Source organism: Lepidochelys kempii, chromosome 3 (genome assembly GCF_965140265.1).
Source record: "Lepidochelys kempii isolate rLepKem1 chromosome 3, rLepKem1.hap2, whole genome shotgun sequence".
Classification (NCBI taxonomy): Eukaryota; Metazoa; Chordata; order Testudines; family Cheloniidae; genus Lepidochelys; species Lepidochelys kempii.
The window spans coordinates 642670-664903 of record NC_133258.1 but is presented as its reverse complement, the minus strand read 5'-3'; the positions used below and the strand labels follow the sequence as shown (position 1 = coordinate 664903).

At 60.4% G+C, this 22234-nt stretch overlaps 3 protein-coding genes across 12 annotated transcripts in view; 2 read left to right on the top strand and 1 right to left on the bottom strand.

Moving 5' to 3' along the window:
- NRBP1 (nuclear receptor binding protein 1) overlaps positions 1-3386 on the top strand; it is a 77942-nt gene extending 74556 nt beyond the window's left edge. For 3 of the 4 annotated variants that reach the window (XM_073335404.1, XM_073335405.1, XM_073335407.1), the window contains 6 exons: positions 837-887; positions 1017-1152; positions 1249-1302; positions 1790-1853; positions 1933-1988; positions 2339-3386. In XM_073335404.1, coding sequence (XP_073191505.1) covers positions 837-887; positions 1017-1152; positions 1249-1302; positions 1790-1853; positions 1933-1988; positions 2339-2437 — 460 coding nt within the window. In that variant the 3' untranslated portion in view covers positions 2438-3386. The remainder of the gene's footprint in view (positions 1-836; positions 888-1016; positions 1153-1248; positions 1303-1789; positions 1854-1932; positions 1989-2338) is intronic. The other variant, XM_073335406.1, reaches the window with a different exon arrangement.
- A 796-nt stretch (positions 3387-4182) lies between these two features.
- Positions 4183-10687, top strand: KRTCAP3 (keratinocyte associated protein 3). Its single transcript, XM_073335403.1, is given in 10 exon segments — positions 4183-4311; positions 5194-5378; positions 5864-5923; positions 7543-7743; positions 7860-7994; positions 10055-10126; positions 10128-10267; positions 10269-10335; positions 10337-10379; positions 10382-10687. Coding segments are annotated over 10 exon segments (951 nt in total). The 5' UTR covers positions 4183-4286; the 3' UTR covers positions 10405-10687.
- Positions 10688-11455: 768 nt separating this feature from the next.
- Positions 11456-22234, bottom strand: part of IFT172 (intraflagellar transport 172) — a 151634-nt gene continuing 140855 nt past the window's right edge. For 4 of the 7 annotated variants that reach the window (XM_073335396.1, XM_073335398.1, XM_073335397.1 and 1 more), the window contains 5 exons: positions 16055-16114; positions 14167-14265; positions 13341-13494; positions 12321-12412; positions 11456-11637 (listed from right to left, as the gene is read on the bottom strand). In XM_073335396.1, the coding sequence (XP_073191497.1) occupies positions 11548-11637; positions 12321-12412; positions 13341-13494; positions 14167-14265; positions 16055-16114 (495 nt within the window). In that variant the 3' untranslated portion in view covers positions 11456-11547. The other 3 variants (XR_012157848.1, XM_073335400.1, XM_073335399.1) reach the window with 3 other exon arrangements.

The window sequence follows — 22234 nt, the reverse complement described above, 5'->3', positions numbered from 1 at the left end:
AGCCAGAATTTAGTAAATGTGAAAAGGGCTGGACACGTGTGGATCAAAACTATTCAGCATGATCACAGTTGATAAGTGTGGCAGCAACATTAAACCTCTTGCTTCAGGGCTTACATCAATCTCCAGCTATTAGATACCATGGTGAGGTCTATGTGGGGGGTAGATTATCCCACCTCTGCTACCCCAGGGTTCTCTGCTCTTCCTCAGCATTATCTAGTGCTGACACTGTCAGAAGACAGGGAACCTGGTCTGATTCAGTCTGGAGGCTCCTGTGTTCATAAGCATCCTTTGGTAGGTAGGTGCTACTGGGTTGGTTCCCAAGTAAGTCCTTAAATTACAAAGATCTTGCTTTATATGGATGGAACTTCTACCTATTTCTGCCTGTTCTACTGCCCTCTGACAGTTCTGCTTTATCCCTCTCTGCTAGTACAGTGTGAGTGATGGAGAGCAGCTGTGCAGCAGGGTGCCTTCTCCACTCGCAGGGCCTCTCCTTGTCCATTGATTCCTGGCATTGGCTAAATGGCTGCAATACACTTTGTGGTGTGTTAACAGGCTGGTCAACAGGGAGACAGGGCTACCGTTGTGTTAGGGCTTAATTTCCCTTAAAGCTCCTAGTGTGTTCAGCTTTGGAAGAGCCCCTTGGAGGGCCCAGGCTGAAGGGCAGGGCTTAGTCCTAGAGCCTCCAGCCCCTGCATTGCACAGGGGAGAGGTTCTACCTCCTGGTTGTAATGAGGAGAGAACTGTCAGGCAAGCCCCCCCATGGCACTGGGCAGGGAGGCGGCACAGGCTCGGTTTGGCTTGTCTTGTGACTTCACTGCCCCTTTTTTTTTTTCCAGCTTCTCCCAGTCCCCGGCACTGGAGCTGGACAAGTTCCTGGAGGATGTGAGGTAAGATGCCATCCCCCTCCTATGCCGTGAGACTCTCCTGCCTGCAGCTGGCCCTGGGCAGGTTCCTGGACGCTGCCTCCGCTCACCGGGAGAAGGCAAGCGCCCTCCATAACGCTGCTCCTCTTGCAGGAACGGCATCTACCCACTCACAGCCTTTGGGATGCCTCGGCCCCAGCAGCCCCAGCAGGAGGTGGTGAAGTCCCCCATTGTCCCCCCGTCAGTGAAAACCCCAACGCCAGAACCTGCTGAGGTGGAGACCCGCAAGGTGAGACGGGGAGGAGATGCTGCTGCTGCTCTCCCCTTAGTGGCTGCACCGTGCAGTGGCAGCTGGAGTCACGTGGCCTCTCTGCTTCCCTTTCAGGTGGTGCTAATGCAGTGTAACATTGAGTCAGTGGAGGAGGGAGTCAAGCACCACGTACGTTTCCGTCTCCCTCTTGCACACGTGTGCTCTGTACGGGCAGGGTCTTAAGGCACCATTGCTGAACAGGCTGCTTCAAACGTCTCGGCTCCCCCTTGGCAGCAGTGGTGGGGTGAGCCGTGCTGTGGCCTGGACGTGCTGGCTGCTGAGCCCTGCTGCCCCGGCAGGTCTCCAGTATGCAGGGCCCAAAGCCACGACAGGCTTGGTGATCCGTGGCAGAGCTTGGCAGCCCACCTGGTGCAGCACAGTCCCTGCGGGATCCACGCTCCTTGTGCAGGAGAGAGCCTGGCATTTCCTGGCTTGGGTGTGGCGCATACTGTCCTGCGGGGAGCAGAGGGGATTGTACTGGGCCTGCTCCAGGCACTGCTCGAAGTACGGAGGGGGGCAGGGTGGGGAGTAAAGGGCAGGGGCCACCCGGGCCGTGGCAGCCCCCCAGCTCATGCAGGAATTGCGGCTCCTTCTCATGTCCACCTTTCTCCTGCAGCTGACGCTGCTGCTGAAACTGGAAGACAAATTGAATAGACACTTGAGCTGTGACTTACTGCCCAGTAAGTACCTGCCCTTCCCCTCCCCTGGGCTGTGGGGCGTCCCGCCAGTCCAGGACTCACTCAGTCCTCTCTGTTGTAGATGACAATATCCAGGAGCTGGCGGCCGAGCTGGTACAGCTGGGGTTCATCAGTGAGGTGAGCTCCTGCCTCACCCCTGCTGGCACGAGGGGGAGTTGGCTGCATGGGTCCCCCCCACACCTCTCCAAGCTTATTCCTGTGTCAGCCCCTTTTGCTCACCTAGCTGTGCTTGTGGGCTGCCCCTCCCCTCAGCGCACAGGCCACAGGGTTTCTTGTCCTGCTGTCCCCACCAGTCTTCCCCTTCCAGGGCCAGGCTCCTGCTGCTCCCTCCACCCCAGTCTCTCAGATGTGGGCTTGGTCAGGCCTATGGCCCAGCTTGCCTGCCCCTGCCCTCTGCCTGCCCGGGGGTGCCAGCTGGGGCGGCCTGGCGTGCAGAGTCACCCTGCTCACTGCTCTGCTCTCCCCAGGCCGACCAGAACAGACTTACCTGTTTACTTGAAGAGGCGTTCAGCAAGTTCTTCTATGCCCGGAACGGAGCCCTGACGGCGGTGACCGTGTCATCCTAGCAGCCCCTCCACGCTGGCCGGCCCATGACCCTTTTCAGAGTCTGTCCATCTGTGTAGGGCACCAGCGAGACCCTAGACGCTGCGCTTGGAAGCTCATCCTGCATGTGCCGTCGCCAGGCCCAGCGACAGTCTGCCCTGCCTGCCTATTAAAGGGGACTTTGCGAGTCAGTATTATTTGAGCCGTGTTTTGTTGGGATTGTGTGGGGCGGCGTGGCCAGCCGGCCCGCGGGAATGTGCATGGTATTTGGTCTGTTGGAACTGTACAAAGTTTGGTGGGTTTTCTTTTGCACAGGACAGAAATCTTTTTATTTAAAGGTAGAAAAGAGGGGAGCCCCCTACCCCCATGCGCACCACACCTGCTGTCTGCCTCTAGCACTGTTCTGTACTCATCCCCCGGGGCAGAGGTGAGGGGGGTTCTGCAACGCGCCCTGCTCACCCTCGCCCCCAGCAGCCCCTTGGCGCTTCACCCTGTGGCTCTCTATCCCTCTTGTTTACGTGTGTTACGCAGCAGCTTGGCCGAGGCTGGGCTGGAGCCCCGGGGCAGGGGTAGTCACTGCCCTCTTGGACCTGGAGCGAGCTGGGCAGGGGTGGGGTTGGGAGCAGGTGTTTGGAGCACTCTCAGGTGCCCCCCAGCAGGCTCTTGCTGGAGGGGCACCTGGGTGCTGCTCTTCCCCCTGCTGGCCCTAGAGCCCCCCTGGGTAGGAGACTGGCCCCTGGGCCTGGGGAGCTGTGGGCCGTCCTGCGTGAGTTCTGCCCCACGTCGCCCTGGAGGGGTTGGGGGGCTCTGAGCCCTGCTCCCAGTCCCCTGAGCCAGGCCTGTTCCCACCCACTCCGCTCCCCCCTGCAGCCCCTTCCCCAGGGGCCAGGGCCGCTGCCTCTGGCCCCTGGAGCCTCGGGCTCTAGTTTCTATCGTTTCCTATTTTAATAAACTGTTTTGTAAATAAGTAAACACCGCCTCTTTGCCATGTGTGCTGGGCCCCGTCTACCTCCGCCCGTGGGGGGCCGAGGGGGGCGGCGGGGGGCGGCCCTGGCGGGGCTACAGCCGCCCCCCCGCTGTGTGGGCCTGAGGGGGGCATCGACCCCCCGGGGGCTCCGGGCACGCGTGGAGCAGCCGCCACGGGGAGGGGGCGGCTCCTTCCCTCCAGCGCTGCCGGGGACTGAGCTCCCGGCGCGGGACCCCCAGGCCCGGGCTCGCCGGCCTCGGAGGGGAAGGTGGAGAGACCCCCCCCCCGATCAATCGTTCTGCCGGGAGGCCGGACTCCTGGGTTCCGCGCGGGGGTGGAGGGGCGGGGCCGGACTCCTGGGTTCCGCGAGGGGGATCGGGGCCGGGGCCGGACTCCTGGGTTCCGAGAGGGGGGCCGGGGCCGGACTCCTGGGTTCCGGGAGGGGGATCGGGGCCGGGGCCGGACTCCTGGGTTCCGAGAGGGGGATCGGGGCCGGGGCCGGACTCCTGGGTTCCGGGAGGGGGATCGGGGCCGGGGCCGGACTCCTGGGTTCCGCGCGGGGGTGGAGGGGCGGGGCCGGACTCCTGGGTTCCGCGAGGGGGATCGGGGCCGGGGCCGGACTCCTGGGTTCCGGGAGGGGGATCGGGGCCGGGGCCGGACTCCTGGGTTCCGCGCGGGGGTGGAGGGGCGGGGCCGGACTTCTGGGTTCCGCGCCGGGAGGGCGAGGAGCGGGGCCGGACTCCTGGGTTCCGCGCGGGGGTGGAGGGGCGGGGCCGGACTCCTGAGTTCCGCGCGGGGGTGGGGGGCCGGCGTCGGACTCCTGGGTTCCGCGCCGGGCTGTGAGGCTGATCCGGGCTGGGCCGGTGGCTGCCGGCGGGGCGGTGACGGAGCCCGGAACCGGCGGGATGGGCTGCGGCCGCTGCGGGTTCGGTGAGTGCCGGGGTCCCGCCCGGAGCCCATTCGGGGGGGGCCTTCCTCGAACCGCCCCCCAACACCCATCTCCCTCACGGGCAGACTCCCGCTGCTGCCGTGCGTGACCCCCCATTGCACACTCAGGTGTCTCCCCCCTGCCGTGCGTGACCCCCCATTGCACACTCAGGTGTCTCCCCCCTGCCGTGCGTGACCCCCCCCACTGCACACTCAGGTGTCTCCCCCCCTGTCGTGCGTGACCCCCCCCCACTGCACACTCAGGTGTCTCCTTCCCATTGCACACTCAGGTGTCTCCCCCCTGCCGTGCATGACCCCCCCCACTGCACACTCAGGTGTCTCCCCCCCTGTCGTGCGTGACCCCCCCCACTGCACACTCAGGTGTCTCCCTCCCATTGCACACTCAGGTGTCTCCCCCCTGCCGTGCGTGACCCCCCCCCACTGCACACTCAGGTGTCTCCCCCCTGCCGTGCGTGACCCCCCCCACTGCACACTCAGGTGTCTCCCCCCTGCTGTGACCCCCCGTTGCACACTCAGGTGTCTCCCCCCTGCTGTGTGTGACTTCCCCCAGTGCACACTTGGGTACCCTCCCCCCTGCCGTGCGTGACCTCCCAGTACACACTCAGGTGTGTCCCCCCCGCTCACTCAGGTACACTCCCCCTATGCCATGTGTGACCCCCCCACGGCACATTCAGATACCCTCCCCCCATGTCATGTGTGATTTCCCACCCATTGCACTCGGGTACCCTCTCCCCTGCAATGCGTGACCCCCCTCAGCACACTTGGGCACCTCCCCCCCATGCCCCTTGGGGGGTACTAGGCCCTTACGCTGTGTGTGATTCTCTCCAGTGCCCCCCCCATGCCTGACGCCTGCCTCTCTTGCAGACTTGGGGCACGGGCCCCAGAGCCTCATGCGTTCTGGCATTACCCTGATCATCCTGGGCCACTTGAACTTCATCCTGGGGGCCATCGTGCACGGCACCGTCCTGCGCCACGTGGCCAACCCTGAGCGCACGGTCACCTCCGAGTACACAACCGCCAACGTCATCTCCGTCGGCTCCGGGCTGCTGGTGAGTGAGGCCCCGCCGGCCGGCCCTGCTCCAGCACCCGTAGCCCCATTGCTCCCCCCCGGTGTCCCTGGGGCTCCAGCTGCCTGCAGGAGTCCCTGCGTGGCCCCGTGGGGTGAGCCCCAGCGATGTGCCCGGCGAGCCTGAGCCTGCAGGGACACGGCGGCCCTTGCCCGCTGACCCCGGAGGGTGACACGTGCTGGGCAGCTGAGCGCAGCTAGAAGCTGGGCGGGAAACTGAGGCCACTGGGCCCGTGCAAGGAGCAGAAAGCAGAATCCCTGCAGCGGTGAGATGCCAGTCCTGCCCCCTTCCTGCCCAAACGCCAGGGTCAGAGCATGGGTGTGGCTGATTTTGGGCCATAGGGCCCCTGATTTAACAATGCTTTTGCTTGCTATGCCCCAGGGACCAGCCCCAGGGTCTGGGGCAGCTGCGGCCGGGGGGGGCATGCACTGGGGGAGGGACTGACCCTTCCCCCCATCTTTCCCTAGAGCATCACTGCTGGGATTGTGGCCATCTTGGTGTCCCAGAACCTCCTCAAGGCAGCCCTGGTGAGTGAGCGCTGGGGAGCCGGCGGGGCTGCAGGGCCAGGTGGAGCGAAGGCCAGTGCTGGGGTCACAGCCGGGGAACCCAGGGTGGGAGGGGGAGGCCAATGCTGGGATCACAGCCAGGGAACCCAGGATGGGAGGGGGAGGCCAATGCTGCGGTCACAGCCGGGGAACCCAGGGTGGGAGGGGGAGGCCAATGCTGGGATCACAGCCGGGGAACCCAGGGTGGGAGTGGGTGGCCAATGCTGGGGTCACAGCCGGGGAACCCAGGGTGAGAGGGGGAGGCCAATGCTGGGGTCACAGCCAGGGGATGGGGGGCAATGCTGCGGTCACAGCCGGGGAACCCAGGGTGAGAGCGGGTGGCCAGTGCTGGGGTCACAGCCGGGGAACCCAGGGTGGGAGCGGGTGGCCAGTGCTGGGGTCACAGCCGGGGAACCCAGGGTGGGAGGGGGAGGCCAGTGCTGGGGTCACAGCCGGGGAACCCAGGGTGGGAGGGGGAGGCCAGTGCTGGGATCACAGCCAGGGGATGGGGGGCAATGCTGTGGTCACAGCCCCGGGGGGGAGGGGGGCTGAGTTCGGGCAGGAAGCAGCATTCAGGGCCGTGGCCCAGCTCCTGCAGCAGCCGCTCCCTGGACCTTGCTCCCTGAGGTGCCTGTCTCTGCTGTGTGGGCCCAGCCTGCTTTCAGCTGTGTCCTCCGCCGGCCACACCTGCTGCAGATAAGGCCCCAGCTCCTTCCATCCGGGCTGCTCCCTGTCCCCGCCTCCGCCCATGCATGCCAGGTGCACGGACAGACCTCCCCTGGCTGAGTAAGGCCTCCCCAGCCCGTGCCAGGCACCCCCTGCTCTCCCCAGCCAAGGCCAAGGCCCTACCTTGTGCTGTGTAAATATGTGACAGCCCCTCCCTGCCGCCAAGCGCTCACAGGCAACCCCACAGCCCTTGACACACGCGGGGGGGCAGGTCCGCCCACCCCATGGCTGGGCCACGGCTGCGCTGTGCAGCATGGTGCAATGCAGGTGTCTCGGCTCAGACACTAGCATTGGCTCGGTGCAGGATGGCCCGTCCCCAAGGGAAAGCCAGGCGCAGAAGTGGGGCCTTGGGGCACTAGGAGGCAGAGGGCACCCAGGGTTTGTGCCAAGCCCTCCCCGTGGCTAGGCTGGCAAAGGGTGCGTCTGCCACCAGCTGTAAGCAGACAGGACGGTGCCAGGCGCAGTCACCGGGGGGTGGGGGAAGGGGCTGCCAAGAGCTGAGGCCAGGGCAACGGCTGCCAGGCACCCGTGCTCGTTAGTGCAGGGATCGGGTAGTGCTGGAACGGGCGAGGCAGGGGAGACCCTGACCCCTGCAGCTTCACATGGACACGGGGGTGGGGCTGGGCCCCGTAGGGCTGCAAGGGCCTGGGGTGCAGGGAGGCGTTGGAGGCCCAGAGAAACGTTCGTCTGGGAGCAGCTGCTCCAGTTGCTGGAGGAGGGGAGGGGTCGGGTCCCTGCTTGGGCGTGTGGGGCCCAGGGCCGCTGCCCACCTCACCCCGGGCTGCTGGAGCTGGTGAGTGGCCCCTGGCGGGGGGTGGGTCGACGCCCCGTGGCTGCCCGGCCGCCTGCCCCCCAGCTCTGGTCTCTGCCCGCAGCACTGGGCCTTGCTGTGCGTCTCGCTGCTGAACTGCCTGCTCTCCGCGGCCTGCAGCTTGGGCTTGGCCCTGGCCGTCTCCCTCACCATCGCCAGCAGGGGGCGCCGCCTGATCGTGGGATGCAACAGCTCCGCCCTCCCAGCCGACGCCCGGGCTGCCATAGCCACCAACGACTGCCCCTTCAACACCACCCGCATCTACGTGAGTCCCTGCTGCGGGGCTGGGCCCTGCCCATCCGTCGCCCCTGGCGGGCTGGGCTCCCCTGCTCCCTGCACGCCCCCCTGCTGCACGCCCTGACCTGACTGCACACCCCCCAGGACACGGCCCTGGCGCTCTGGTTCCCCTCCATGGTGATGGCTGCGGTCGAAGCGGCGCTTTCTGGCAGGTGCTGTGTGGTGTCCCTGATCCTCCGCGGCATCGGCCCCTGTGCAGACACCTACATCCGCCAGCAGGTCAGAGGTTCCAGCCAGAACCGCCCCCTTCTTCCCCTGGCCCTGCCAGGGACTCTCTCGGGGGGGTGGGGCTCTCCCCATTTGGTGCACCAGACAGATTCAGCTGCTGTAACCCTGAGCACAGGGTCCCGGGGTGGTGTCCCCAACACCCACTGAGAGGTGCTGCACCCCCCTCGGGTGTGAAGGGAATGAGGGGCCAGAGCAAGTGTGGGTTGGGGGGGGGTCCAAGGCCAGATATGTATGGGTTTTGGGGTGGGAGGGTCCAGATTACAGTGCAGGGCCAGGGGTGTCTCCCCAGGGCTGATAGAGGGGCTGTCCCTCATCTGCCCCCCATGCTCTGCCCACACAGCAGCATGTGACACTGCTCATCCAGCTTCAACCCTGAAAAAATCTACTCGATGCGCAGCGGCTGTCAAACCAGCTACCAGAATGGTGGGACCCGTTAGGAAAGAGAGAGATAATGAGACAGAAAATGTCATAATGCCACTGTATAAATCCATGGGACGCCCACATCTTGAATACTGCGTGCAGATGTGGTCGCCCCATCTCAAAAAAGATATATTGGAATTGGAAAAGGTTCAGAAAACGGCAACAAAAATGATTAGGGGTCTGGAACAGCTTCCATATGAAGAAAGATTAATAAGACTGGGACTTTTCAGCTTGGAAAAGAGACGACTAATGGGGGATATGACAGAGGCCTATAAAATCATGACTGGTGTGGAGAGAGTAAATCAGGAAGTGTTATTTACTCCTTCTCATAAACCAACAACTGGGGGTCACCCAATGACATTAACAGGCAACAAGTTTAAAACAAACTAATGGAAGTATTTCTTCACACAACACACAGCTTGTGGAATTCATTGCCAGGGGATGTTGTGAAGGCCAAAAGTATAACTGGGCTGAAAAAAGACTCAAATAAATTCACAGAGGGTAGATCCATCAATGGCTATTAGCCAGGATGGGCAGGGACACAATCACATGCTCTGGGTGTCCCTCACCTTCTGCCTTCCAGAATCTGGGACTGGAGAATGGGATGGATCACTTGACAACTACCCTGTTCATTCCCTCTGGGGCAGGGGTTGTCAAGCTTTTCCTTTCCGAACCCCAAAGCGTGCTATTAAAAACTCCATGGCCAACAACAACTGTGTTTCTGTATATAAAAGCCAGGGCCGGCATTAGGGGGTAGCAAGCAGGGCAATTTCCTGGTGCCTCATGCCACAGGGGGCCCTGCGAAGTTAAGTTCAGCCCCAGGTGACAGGACTTGGAGCCCTGGGTGGTGGGGTTTTGGCTTTCTGCCCTGGGCCCCAGCAGGTCTAATGCCAGCCCTGCTTGGGGGACCCCCTGAAACATGTTCATGGCCCCGCAGTGGGCCCCAGACCCCTGGTTGAGAACCTGGGCACCTGGCACTGGCCGCTGTGGGACCTGGAGACTGCGCTAGGTGGCCCTTTGGTCTGCCCCAGTTTGGCTGTTCTTATGACCCCTGCACACCTCCCTGGGGGTTCAGTCACCCCAGCCCTGGCATCACACTGCCCCTGGGGTGCTGCTGCCCAGGGTGCCTCGCTCAGGCATCTGCGTTCCTTTCCAGCTGGAGGAAGAGATGGCAACAAAGGAGGTGGCATCTGAGGACCGGCACAAGCAAGAGCTGTGCCAGCTGCTGGCTGTGGCGGACGGGGCCCCGGCCTAGGGGCAGAGGTGAGGGGAGTGTGTGGCGTCACCTGGCCCAGCAGGGGGAAAGGGGCACATGGGGGAACCCGCTGGGTTGGTGGGTCTCTGACTGTCCAGCCCAGCCTGGCTAGGAGCTGCTCAACCCGGTGCAACTTCCACCCAGGCAATGGGGACCCTGTCACTCCCCCTCCTGGCTGTGCAGGGCCCCGTTCCCTGCCCGCGCGGGGCTCTGAGTCCCACGGTGCCACCGCCTGGCAGGGCCCCATTCCCTGCCCATGCCGGGGCTCCTGCCCCCTCCCGGCCCGTGCCAGGGTCCGAGTTCTGTGGTGCAGCCGCCCGGCAGGGGCCGCAGGGGTCTGCAGCCACCACAGCTGGACAGTTTCTTTCTCTCGCAGGCGCTGCTCCAGGACCCCCCCGGCCACATCGGCCGGGAGCGGGTGAGTGAAGTGCCCGTCATGCTGATGCAGCCCCATGGGAGAGGCAGAACGCAGGGCCAGGAGGGAGGGGGCAGCTGCCCCTCCCAGCAGACTGTTCCTGGGGGAGCAGGCTCTCGGCTGCTGTGGCAGGGCCCTGCTGGTATCAGGGCTCCCGCGGCTGTCCCCCTCGTGCCAGTCCTGCTGCTGCCAGCCCTCCTGGGGCTCTTCCCACCATGCTGTGCTGCATTCCCAGCCCCATAGGGCCATGGGGGAAGGGATCCCACCAGAGACACCAGCGAGGAGGGGAGAGACATCTGGACAGCCAGTGACCCCGCTGCAGGTGGGGCTGGCCTTTCTCAGCACCCCTCCCTCCAGCTCTTCCCCTCAGCCTCACTCCACACTTGCCCCTTAGCTCGCCCCCTCCCACCCACACACCCAGCCACGGCATGAACCGGCCCTCGCCCCGGCACGCTGCGGGTGTGCTCGGCCCCAGGCCCTGCCAAGTCTGTGGCGCCAGGACAGGCCACGGCTCTGGGGCTGTCCTGTACCTAGCACACGGGGCTTGGCTGGCCCTCAGGCACCATCCGAATAAACATGGTTAATAAACTCTCAGTGGTTTGGGACCTGGCTTCCCAAGCGACTCCCTGAGTCTGGGTAAGCTGCTGCAAGCGAGAGAGTCACTGGGTACAGCCCTTGGCTGTCCTCTGAGGGGGGCTGAGCCGCAGTGGGAAGCAGGTTGTAACTGCGGTCAGTATAGCAGGGAGAGGAGTCTGGCTGTGGGTGGGTCTGTGTGTAGAAGAGGGAGGAGCGTGGCAATGGGCCTGGTGCACTAGAGCAGGGAGAGGCCTGGCAGTGGGGGTGTTAAGGGAGGAGGAATCTTGCAAGGGGCAGGGCATGTTGAAGGGGTGGAGCCTGCAGTGGGTGGGGCATTGAAGAAAGGGGAGGAGCCTGGCACTGGGGCCATGGTGCAGGAAGGACTCTCTCTGGGGCCAGCCCGTTGTTCACCAGCTCGCTGTTCGGGGGGTCTCAGCCCTAGAGGAAGATGTGGGGTGCTGGACGCTCTGCTTACACACTCGGGGCCTGCTGCTCGGCGCTCAGTCCTCCCCCTGCACTTGCATCCCCCAGGCAGCGGAAGGGCCCAGCCTACCCGACCCCGCAGGGAGCGGTCTGGAGGGCAGGGCCCCTGTGCTCGTTCTCGGTTGCTCTGAGCCTGGCCTGAGCCCCATCACTTCAGGGCCCTCCAGGTGACGCGAGCCTGTGTTGGGCTCCTGTGCTCACCTGCGGCCTGGCCAGGCCCTGGGGTGCCATGGGCTGGAGGCAATGGGATGCTGCCCACCCCCAGAGGAAGCGCAGGACTCGCAAGCAGGGCCGGACACGGGATCCAGGATCACAGCTGGGGTTCCATAGCCTGCTTTATTGGGGAGCGGTGAGGGGGCGGGGAAAGCGGGGCCCCACTCAGCCCTGGCGGCCGCTCACTGGAAGGAGAGGCTGCTGCTCGGCAGCCCCCCAGACCACTGGCCGATGAACTTGAGCACGTCTTGGCACACGGGGCTATGGGACGTCTGCAAGAGAGAAGAGGAGGTGCTGGGCACAGGCTGCGCGGAGCCACCCGGGCTTGGGGGATTCAGCGCATCCTCCCACTCCCTCCTGGGGGACAGTGTGAGCCCAGCCCCCGAGCAGGTGCATGACCAGGCAGCAGCTGGGCCCAGCCCCCCTACCTCACATGCCTCCTGCCCCCATGGGGCACTAGGGCAGACAGGAGCCTGTCCCTTGGACTGGGGCAGGGTGGGGCACGGCCCTGGTCCCTGGGGCCCACTGGGGGTGGGCATGGGGCAGAGCCTGGGAAAGGGGGGAGCCCAGCAGGATAATGCACATGGGGGCTGCGTGACGCTGGGGGATGTTCACCTGAGGTGGGGCTGGGCCAGGCTGAGACCCCATACGAGGGCTAAACCCAGCCACGTCTTTCCCTGCTGGGCTCAGCCAGTTCCCCCTGGGGGAGCCAATGCCCCTAGATCCCCTGCCTTTGTTGCAGCTCAGAAGCGCTGGGCGAGGGGGTGGGGTGAACGGCTGCCCCCCCATTCTCCCTCCCAGTGGGCACAGGCCTGTGAGTGAGCCAGAGCCATTGCCTTGTCCTGCGCGCCCCCCCCCCCCCCCGGCGCTGAGCCCCTCCCATGAAGACAGGCTCTCCCCCCCCCGTGCTGGGCGCTGAGCCCCTCCCTTGAAGACAGGCCCTGCCCCCCCTCACCTTGACGGCCATCAGAAACTTGTTCCATGTGTCTTTGTTGGCTTCTTTCCCAGGCCGCTTGAACTCGACCTTGTTCCTCAGCACAGGGTAGCCTGGCCACAGACAGACGCTGCTGAGCGGGGCCAAGCTGGGCTGAGCCCAGCGCTGCCCGACCCCCAGCCCTGCCGGCACCACCCCCAGGGGCCTGGCCCAGGCGCTTAGCCAACAGCACCACCCAGGGCAGAGCCAGCACGGGGGCCCAGAGGTGCCATGCGGGGGCGGGGGCCCCAACACACAGCAATTCCCCTGCCAGGATCTCAGGTGCCAGGACCCTGCCCCATGCCCGAGGCCTTCGTCTGCAGTTCCCTCGCCAGTGTCTGATGCCCCCTGCTGCCAATTCCACCCCCAGGCCCAAACCTCCCCACCACGCCTGCTCTCCCCAGGTCCCAATCCTCCTCCACGGTCCCAAACCTCCCCCCCACCAAGCCTGCTCCCCCCAGGTCCCAAACCTCTCCATCACCAACCCTGCTCCCCCCCAGGTCCCAATCCGCCCCCCCGGGCCCAAACCTCCTCCCCACCAACCCTGCTCCCCTCAGGTCCCAATCCTCCTCCACGGTCGCAAACCTCCCCCCACCAACCCTTCTCCCCCAGGTCCCAATCCCCCCCCACTACCAATCCGCCCCCATGGCCCAAACCTGCCCCCGCCACCGGGTCCCAATCCTCCTCCACAGTCCCAAACCTCACCCCCTGGTCCAAACCTCTCCCCATTGCCAATTCTGCCCCCGTGGGTCCCAAACCTCTCTCCATCCTGCTCCCCTGCCAAGCCCGCCTCCCCCCCCAGGTTGCAAATCTCCCCCCCACCGCCAATCCTGCCCACCCAGGTCCAAATCTTGCCCCCCTACTCCCCAGGTCCTGATCCTTCCTCCTCTGTGCCAAACCTCCCCACCACCGCCAATTCGCCGCTCCCAGATCTCATTCCTGCCCCCCTGGGTCCCAATCCTGCTCCCCCATCCCCGAGGGGCTAAATGTCCAGGGACTCACCGGTGAGGAGGCAAGGCAGGGAGTGCACGCCCGTGCTTGCGGCCACCAGCGAAGCCTCGTATGTGTCCCGCTCATCTCGGGGCAGAACCTGCTCCAGCCGCTGATCCATGGACATGGTGAGCACCCAGTCCCTGATCTCCTCCCGTGTCGCCTCCTGCCACGCAGCACAGATCACTGCTGACTCCGGGCACCGCCCTGCGAGCTGGCCTGGCCCGGCCCTGAGACCAGGGCGGGGGTCAGGCCCCCAGATCCTGAACCCCCACTGACAGAGGGGGCCCTGGTCCCTTGTGTCCTCTGCCTGGTCCTGAGAGCTGGGAGGGGTGCAGGGTGGGGGGGCTGGTCACTCACCCCCCACTCACCTGATCCTGAGAGCTGAGGCCTCATCCTTCGCTTCCCTTACCCCCCAGTCCTGAGAGCTGGGGCCCTGGTCCCTTGAGCCACCCTCCCCCGTGTTCCTGAGAGGTGGGAGTCTGGCCCCTCGACCCCCTAACCCTCTGGTCCTGAGACCTGGGGGCCTGGTCCCTCCCTCCCCCCACTCACCTGGCCCTGAGACCTGGGGCCCTGGTTCCTTGCATCATCCCCTATTGCTGAGACCTGGGGCCCTGCTCCCTCACTTCCCCTGGTCCTGAGAGCTGGGAGCCCGCTTCCTCACTTCCCACAGTCCTGAGAGCCGGGGGCCTGGTCCCTCGCACTCCCCACCTCCTGTTGCTGAGGGTCAGATCCTGCACACCCCCGCTTACTGCTGACAGCTGGGCCCTGCTGCCTCACTCCCTGCCTGTCCTGGGGCTGAGGGAAGCGGGGGGTGGAGAACACGGACAACACTCACAGCCACGTGCTGGTGCGCCGGGAGTGGCACCTCGAAGGGGATGTCTGTGTTCTGGAAGTCGACATGGTCCAGGGCGTCGAGCGTGCCCTCTTCAATGGCCTGGGGGGCAGAGGGAGAGTGCTGGGGGGGACAGCATCCTGCAGTGCCAGGCCAGGCAGCCCAAACCTCCCGCATCAGCAATGGCCGCAGCAGGGTCCCAGGAGATGCGTTTGCCACTCTTAGCGGACACACCAATGGCTCACATTAGCCCTGACCTTGCAGTCAACTGCTCTTCCACCCAGTGAGCCAGGCCCCATCCTGCGGGACCTACATTCTCTGTTCCAAGGGTACGTCCTGGCATTTAGCTCTGTTCACATGCACCCAGCATACTGCCGAGTGGGTGAGGGAATAGCTTGTATTGGACCAGCTTCTGTGGGTGAGCAATGCACGCTTTGGCACTCACACCTGAGAGTAAGACCTCTGTGCAGGGCTCTCTTGGTCCAATACAAGCTATGCCCTCCCGCACCTTGTCTGTCTCATACCCTGGGGCCGACCTGGCTCCAACAACCCTGCCTCCAGCTTACGATGGGAGCCAGGTTGCTCAGTGGAACCCACGTGTCCCCATCATGATTTACCGAATTTTCTGTACACTGTAAGATTTATCACCAGAGATTTTTATATTTTCAACCAGATCCTCGAAGAAGACATTGAATAACATGGAGCTGAGAGCAGCTCCTGGGCAGCACCCCATTAGAACCCCCCGCCCCCACTGGATGACAACTGCCCATTGACTTTTTGACATCCACTAGCTAGCTGCTGTTCAATCCATTTAATATGGGTGCTACTGATTTGGCATCGCGTTAACTTTCGTATGGTCTGTCGAGCAGGACTAAACCGCAGCCCTGACAGAAGTTTAGCAGCCAGGCTTATGAGAAGAAGCTTCTCTTATGAGACCTATTTTCCATAAAGCTATAATCAAATGCTGCTGTCTTTCAATTCTCAATGGAGTGTGTCCCAGCCAACAGGACAGCAACTAACACCCTTGGCCAGGGTGCCGGGGAACTGGGTCCCACAGCTGGCCCCTGCTGCTAAGGAGCACAGGGTTAGAATGGAAACAGGCACAGGACCGCCACTCGAGCAGCTGCTGCTGCAGTTTGGAACCTGAGTGACCCCACTTGCCAGATGCTCTGGGGTCTCTGCTGTGTGCCGGACCAACAGGAGTGCAAGGAAAGGGCCGAGCTGGATGCTTCGCTTCCTGATTCTTGTACGGGCAGCAGCTGAAGTGTCAGGAAATGAGAACAGCTTCCCTCCCTAGTTCAGAGCCACCTCCTGGCCAGGCATCATGGCCCTTCTGGCCTGGAAGCCTCTTGGGCTAAGGGCCGTGCTGCTCCGACACGCAGCCAGGCTTTGCTCGTACAAGCCGCAGTTTCGCTGTGCCATTTCCAACCTGCAGTGTTCAGCCAGATGCACCTTAACACAGGGCCCGCTCTCCCCGTGGGTCCTCAAGGCAGGGCTGGAACATTCTCTGTCTTTCCATGGGCACCTCCCCTGCAGCCCCCCGACTCAGAACAGCCTGCCCCCTACAGCCGGCGCTAGGAGTAAGCAGCCTGAGCAATTGCTTAGGGCCCCGAGCAGCTCGAGGCCCCCGCATTCACTGTTAGTATCCCTGCTTAGGGCCCCGAGCAGCTCGAGGCCCCCGCATTCACTGTTAGTATCCCTGCTTAGGGCCCCGAGCAGCTCAAGGCCCCCGCATTCACTGTTAGTAACCCTGCTTAGGGCCCCGAGCAGCTCGAGGCCCCCGCATTCACTGTTAGTATCCCTGCTTAGGGCCCCGAGCAGCTCAAGGCCCCCACATTCACAGCGACCCACCCCTGTGCCGCCTTTACCCTCGTCCTGATGCGCTACTCACGTCTGTGAGGTCCAGGAATCGGTTCAGGAAGATAAATGCCATGTTCTCCCAGCCGATCGCCTAGTGCAGAGAAAGCAAGAATGAGTGTGAGTGGTGGGAAGTGATGCTCTGGGGAGCCCCAGCCATGTCCCACGCACCAGTGATGTGGAGAAATGCCCTCTGGGCTAAGAGCAGTAACAATTCAGCAGGACAACGGGGGGCACCTGCATTGCGCCTTCCTGAGCAGCCAGGATTCGGGGGGGAAAACCAGGCAAAGAAGCCTTGTGGGGGAGTGAATCTGCAGGGTTCAGAGAGAACAGCGGCATCCCCAGCTTGCACAGCCTCAAGGCCCGTCACAGCCCCAGCTACATCAGAGGCAGGTGTGAGACCATAAGACCCCCAAAGCAGCAGATGTGTGATAACCTGCCCTCACGAGGATCTCATCCTGGGTGCTCATACTTAGAGTTCAGATTATTTATTTGTGGGGTTGTTGAGTGTGCGGCAAGCTGGGGCATGAATTTACCACACACTAGCCTGCCCTGCACTCCCCGCCCCTGGGCCCCTTCACCAGGCACTAAAGGTTCCCAGCAGCCCACTTTGAGCTACTCCTGTTGTAAAGTGGAGTAGACAGAAGCACAAGCAGGGTGCCAGAGACAGTCAGCACATGGTGGGCTAGAGCACTGCAGACAGCCCTAGCTTGCTGTGCAGTAACTGCATCTAGACATGAACGCAGTGCCTAGTAGCACTGCTCATGGGCCAGGCCCCCATGGCACTAGGCACTGTACAGACACAGAATTAAAGAACAGTCTGTACCACAAAGCACTGACAAGCCACGCTTAACCCCTGAAACAGGTTAAAAATTCCTTCCACCATTTTTTTTTCTAGCATTAACTCTGGTAACGCTGGATAGTAACATAATCCAGGTAAATGTCCAGTCCCTTTTGGAATCTTGCCAAGTCCTTGGGCTCAACAACGTCATGTGGAGATGAGTTCCACAGGCTAATAATGCATGGTGCAAAAAAGTATTCCCTTGCACTGGGTTTGAATTTCCCCCATTTGAATTGCATTTAATGCACCCTTGTTCTTACGTTATGAGACAAGAAGAGCAAAAGCGCCCGATCTCCCTTCTCTAGGCCAGACATTATTTTAGGTGCTTCTGTCACATCCCCTCTTATTTATCTCTTAAGGGAACAGTCCCAATCATTTTAATCTCTCTGAACCCCCTGTTCTGCAATAGTCTGAGACGAGGGACCCAGCACTGCACACAGTCCCCACCGTGATACTGATCTATATGAAGGCACTAGGTACTCTCCATATCACCACCATCCTGCTGCACATGGCGTTTGCTTTTGGGATCCCTGTGCATGCTGAGCTGAGCTCTCGCTGTGCTGGCCCAGCAAGGCCCAGAGCCCTCTCCTGAGCTGCGTCAGGTCACCTCAAGCCCTTTCCTAAATGCAGTGCTGTGCAGCGGGTCTCTTCCCCAGCGCCAGCAGCAGGAGCCTGCAGTGACACGCTGTTGCTCTAGGACAAACGGGCCCTGCACCCAGCAAACCTGGAGCCAGGTCGCGCTGCAGGCCCTGCTGCCAGGCACATCAGTGCCCACTGGGACTCCCCTCCCTGCCCAGGGTAAGCTGGGGAGCAGGAACACAGTCCCCCACCCCAGAGAACACGGTCTGGCACCTGCCAGCACTTCTAGACATGACTGAGTCCTTTGCTGTGGCATGGCCCTTGGGGCAGAGGCAGAGTCTGGGTTCCAGGGCTGGCTGCTGAGCCTTTCCCCATCCCTCTCTACTGGCTGCTTTGATGGGGGTGTGGTGAGTTCGGACTTCCCGTTGGACGGCAGGTCCTTCTGGGAGACGTACTGATGTCAAGTATGCCTGGAATACATTACTAATAACTACAGCTCCTGCTGGCCCTTGAACCAGGGACACACCCACAGTCACAGCCACCCACTGCTGTGCTGATTGCAGACGCTAGCTCTCCTATTAGCTAAAGACAAAGGAAGAGCAGCAATGCCCAGCTTAAATGGGAGACACCATCGAAGAAGGAATCCCAGATAAAATGAAGTTGGTATCTCAATCCCTCAGGGATAGAAAATGGCAAGTTTAAATAAAATCTCCACCTTGCTGTTAGTCGTTTAACCAGGGAGGGACTGTTCCTCTCCCCTCTGTTTAGTTATAAAGCCTTCCACAAACCTGACACTGGTATAAATCAAGGCCCTGCAGGGAACTCAGAGCTTGCTGAAGCCCCCAAGAAGCTGCAGAACATGGAAATGCTACCACACACTCAGACCAGGCCCGGGGGCAAACTCTCCCAGGGTTACCAGGCCTGAGAATGGCAAGATGTCATTGCAGACTCTGTGTTCTTTAACAGAAGTAACTGAATGTTTCCTTGCTGAGTCTGCATCTGCCAGTGGGACTATTTTGTAATATTGTTATGAGTCCTGTTTGTGTCTCAGTTTCCCCTATATGCTGCATTGTTACCTAGTGGGTGGAAAAGAGCTGTTTGCTTTCAGGGCAGGCAAAGAGACAGAGGATGGGTGTGGCCCAGCTATGTGGGCCTTAGTCTCCATCTCAGTGGAGCAGCTGAGGAGACTGGTGAATCTGATCGCCAGGACATTGCACATAGTGATCAAGGACCGAGAGGGAGATGGACGTCCCCACCTCCTTTAGGGAAGCTGAACAACAATCCCCTAGCTCAAGATTAATGGACTGGAGAGGTGCGAGAGGGGAGATAAGAGCTAGGGCCTGGAAGTGGTCGGGCTCTCGCCTGGAGTCTGACCAAGGTTGGATGGAGAGACAGACAGAGCGTGAACCAAGGGGGTCACTGCAGCTGGTCTGGGCTGTAACCATCAGTTCTCTGGGCCACCCGAGGGGCTGCCTGGGCCATGTGCCAGGTGACCAATAAACCCGCCTGGTTTCACAGCGCTGGGTGAGTGTCCCTGCAGACACTGGGCAAGGGGCACTGATCCCTGAGGAGAGGACACATCTCCCCCAGGATCTGTCTCAGCTGGACTTGCTGCCTGGAGCTTCTGGGGTGGGGCAGGGGACTGCAGGCTCAGAGGACCAGTCTCAGGAGGCGGTGAGACCCCGTCTGGCCCACTGAAGGCCCCCTCCCAGAGACTGTTCCCAGGCTGGGACATAGCCCTGACCCTTTGAGTCCATGACAGCTCTCTCCCTCAAGGAATTCTATTTGGGGATTTTTAACTAAGCAATGCTATATGCATGCTTTCCCTTTGTAAATCCAAGGACATTGGTCTTAGAGACCTTCAGAGAAAGCTTTCCTTTCAAACCAAACACCTTCAGACAAGTGCCCCCTCATTCACTGGAGGATCACATGACATGTCATAACCTTATTAGAGGTACGAAAGCTGATGAGTGGTGAGTTCACTGCTTTATGGTATAACTGCTTGCCCTCAATGCTGGTCTTTGGCCAGGGTTTGTAAAACACTGGTGTGGTCCGTATGTGCCTAGAACATCTGCTATTTGAGCATAAGCCACAAACCTGTTCATTACATACCTCCATGGTTCTGGGTGACTTAACAAACTTGTCGATTGGCTAAGACTAACCAAGTATCTGATCTGAGAAATAATGTCCCAGGTCAGAGCTGACCTGAGAGGAACCCAGCACAAACCATACTGAGCTAGTGCTCCCTGGACTCATTTCAGAGCAGCAGCCGTGTTAGTCTGTATTCGCAAAAAGAAAAGGAGGACTTGTGGCACCTTAGGGACTAATTGGTTAGTCTCTAAGGTGCCACAAGTACTCCTTTTCTCCCTGGACTCAGTAATGAATGGTTTTCCACATCAGTTCTAGTTTGTTAAATTTCAGCTGTAAAATTCGACTTGCAAATCCACGAATTTTAACTTCTCTGCTTCCACTTCCCCTGGGCCCTCACCGGCTCACCCTGCTTGGCTGCTGTGCAGTAGTGGCCACTTTCCGCCCCAGGGATTCGTGTCTGGGGAAAGAACCACGGCTGCAGCCCTGGCTCGGGATGATCATGTCTGAAGCCAAGAGCTGGCCCAGGGGAGCTGGGGTTCATCAACACAGCATTTTAAAGGCCACAGCAGCAAGCCTCAGAGCCCATGACTTGGGCATGCAGGCTTTGCACTACAGAGCTAAAAACAGCTGTTGTGATGAAGTGGGTTTTTTCCCCTTGTTATGCTGCACATGAGCCGATGTGAATCTTACTGTTTTGCATAAATATGGCGTGTGCCTCAGTTTCCCTGTGTGCTGCACCAATGTTTAAGGTGGTGGGAATAAGGGTGTGACTTTTGCTGAGACCCTCGGGGGCAGGTGAGGCGGCTCCAGCTGCCTGCACATAAGCGATGGACGGTGCCCTTTGTAACCTGAGACCCAGGAGGGGGATGCAACCAGGTGACACTTTGCCTAGGAAGCAAGATAAAAACCAGAGAAGGGGCAACAGGCCTTTTGGAGGTTAGGCCACTGGAAGCCAGTCAGTCTCCTGTCTGGGACTTGGAGTGGGGAAAAGTCCAAGGCATGAGGCCTGGATCCCCGCAAGATGGACTTTACTGAATGGTCCTGCTTTCTGTGCTAACAAGCTCTGTTCTGAGCTATGTTCCTGTCGACTAAGAAACCTTCTGTTTTACACGCTGGCTGAGAGTCACGGCTGACTGCAAAGCTGGGGGGCAGGGCCCCTCTGGCTTTCCCAGGGGTCCCGTTCAGGTGGACCTGCTGCGGGAAGCGCATGGTGAGAATAGGGGTCCTGAATGCTCTGAGGTCAGACCCAGAAAGGCCATAGCTGAAAACTCTTCTTGCCCTGATGATAGTGTGAGGGGAGGCATGCTACACCAGAGTCCTGTCTGGCCTCATACAGAGCAGTTCCAGAGCACTGGGCCTGTGTCTCTGTGACAGCTGTGTGTATGTTATGGCTCGGGCTGGAGCTCAGACTCAGAAACCCAACCCCACCACAGCTTCAGAGCTCGGGCCCGCCTGTCTCCATAGCTGTTTTTAGCGCTGTACCATGAGCCCCGCAAGCCTGAGTCTAGACCAGGGCTCCCAGACTCACTGCCGCAGGTTTTGGAAGTGTTGACGTCCATTTGTCTCCCTGGAGCTACCAAGTCCCATGTCAACATACAGGAGTGGTTTCAGAGTAACATACAGGAGTGGGAACATAAGAATGTCCAGACTGGGTCAGACCAAAGGTCCATCTAGTCCAGTATCCTGTCTACCGACAGTGGCCAGTGCCAGGTACCCCAGAGGGAATGAACAGAACAGGCAATCACCATGTGATCCATCCCCTGTTGCTCATTCCCAGCTCCTAGCAAACAGAGGCTAGGAACACCATCCCTGCCCATCCTGGCTAATAGCCATTGATGGTCCAATCCTCCATGAACATATCTAGTTCTTTTTGAACCCTGTTATAGTTTTGGCCTTCACAACATCCTCTGGCAAAGAGTTCCACAGCCTGACTGTGCATTGTGTGAAGAAATACTTCCTTTCGTTTGTTTTAAACCTGCTGCCTATTCATTTCATTTGGTGATCTTGGTTCATGTGTTACGTGAAGCAATAAATAACATTTCCTGATTCAATTTCTCCACCCCAGTCATGATTTTATAGACCTCGATCAGATCCCCCCTTAGTCATCTCTTTTCCAAGCTGAACAGTCCAAGTCTTATTACTCTCTCCTCATATCAAAGCTATTTCACCCCCCTAATCATTTTTGTTGCCCATTTCTATACTTTTCCAATTCCAATGTATTTTTGAGATGCAGCGACCACATCTGCACACGGTGTTCAAGACGTGGGCGTCTCAGGGATTTATATAGAGGCAACATGATATTTTCTGTCTTATTATCTATCCCTTTCTTGATGATTCCCAACATTCTGTTCACTTTTTTGACTGCTGCTGCACATTGAGTGGATGTTTGCAGAGAACTATCCACAATGACTCCAAGATCTCTTTCTTGAGTGGTAACAATTAATTTAGACCCCATCGTTGTATATGTAGAGTTGGGATTACGTTTTCCAGTGTGCATTACTTTGCATTTATCAACACTGAATTTCACCTGCCATTTTGTTGCCCAGTCACCCAGTTTTGTGAGATCCCAGCATGGGCATATTTTACGAGTGTGTGTGCGAGTCCACGTGTCATTCACCACTACTCCGGTCTGATGAACACAGCGAATGTGGGGCGTTCTTCTCCGTTGCCCCAGTGGGCCATGCACTGACTCTGCAGCAAGGG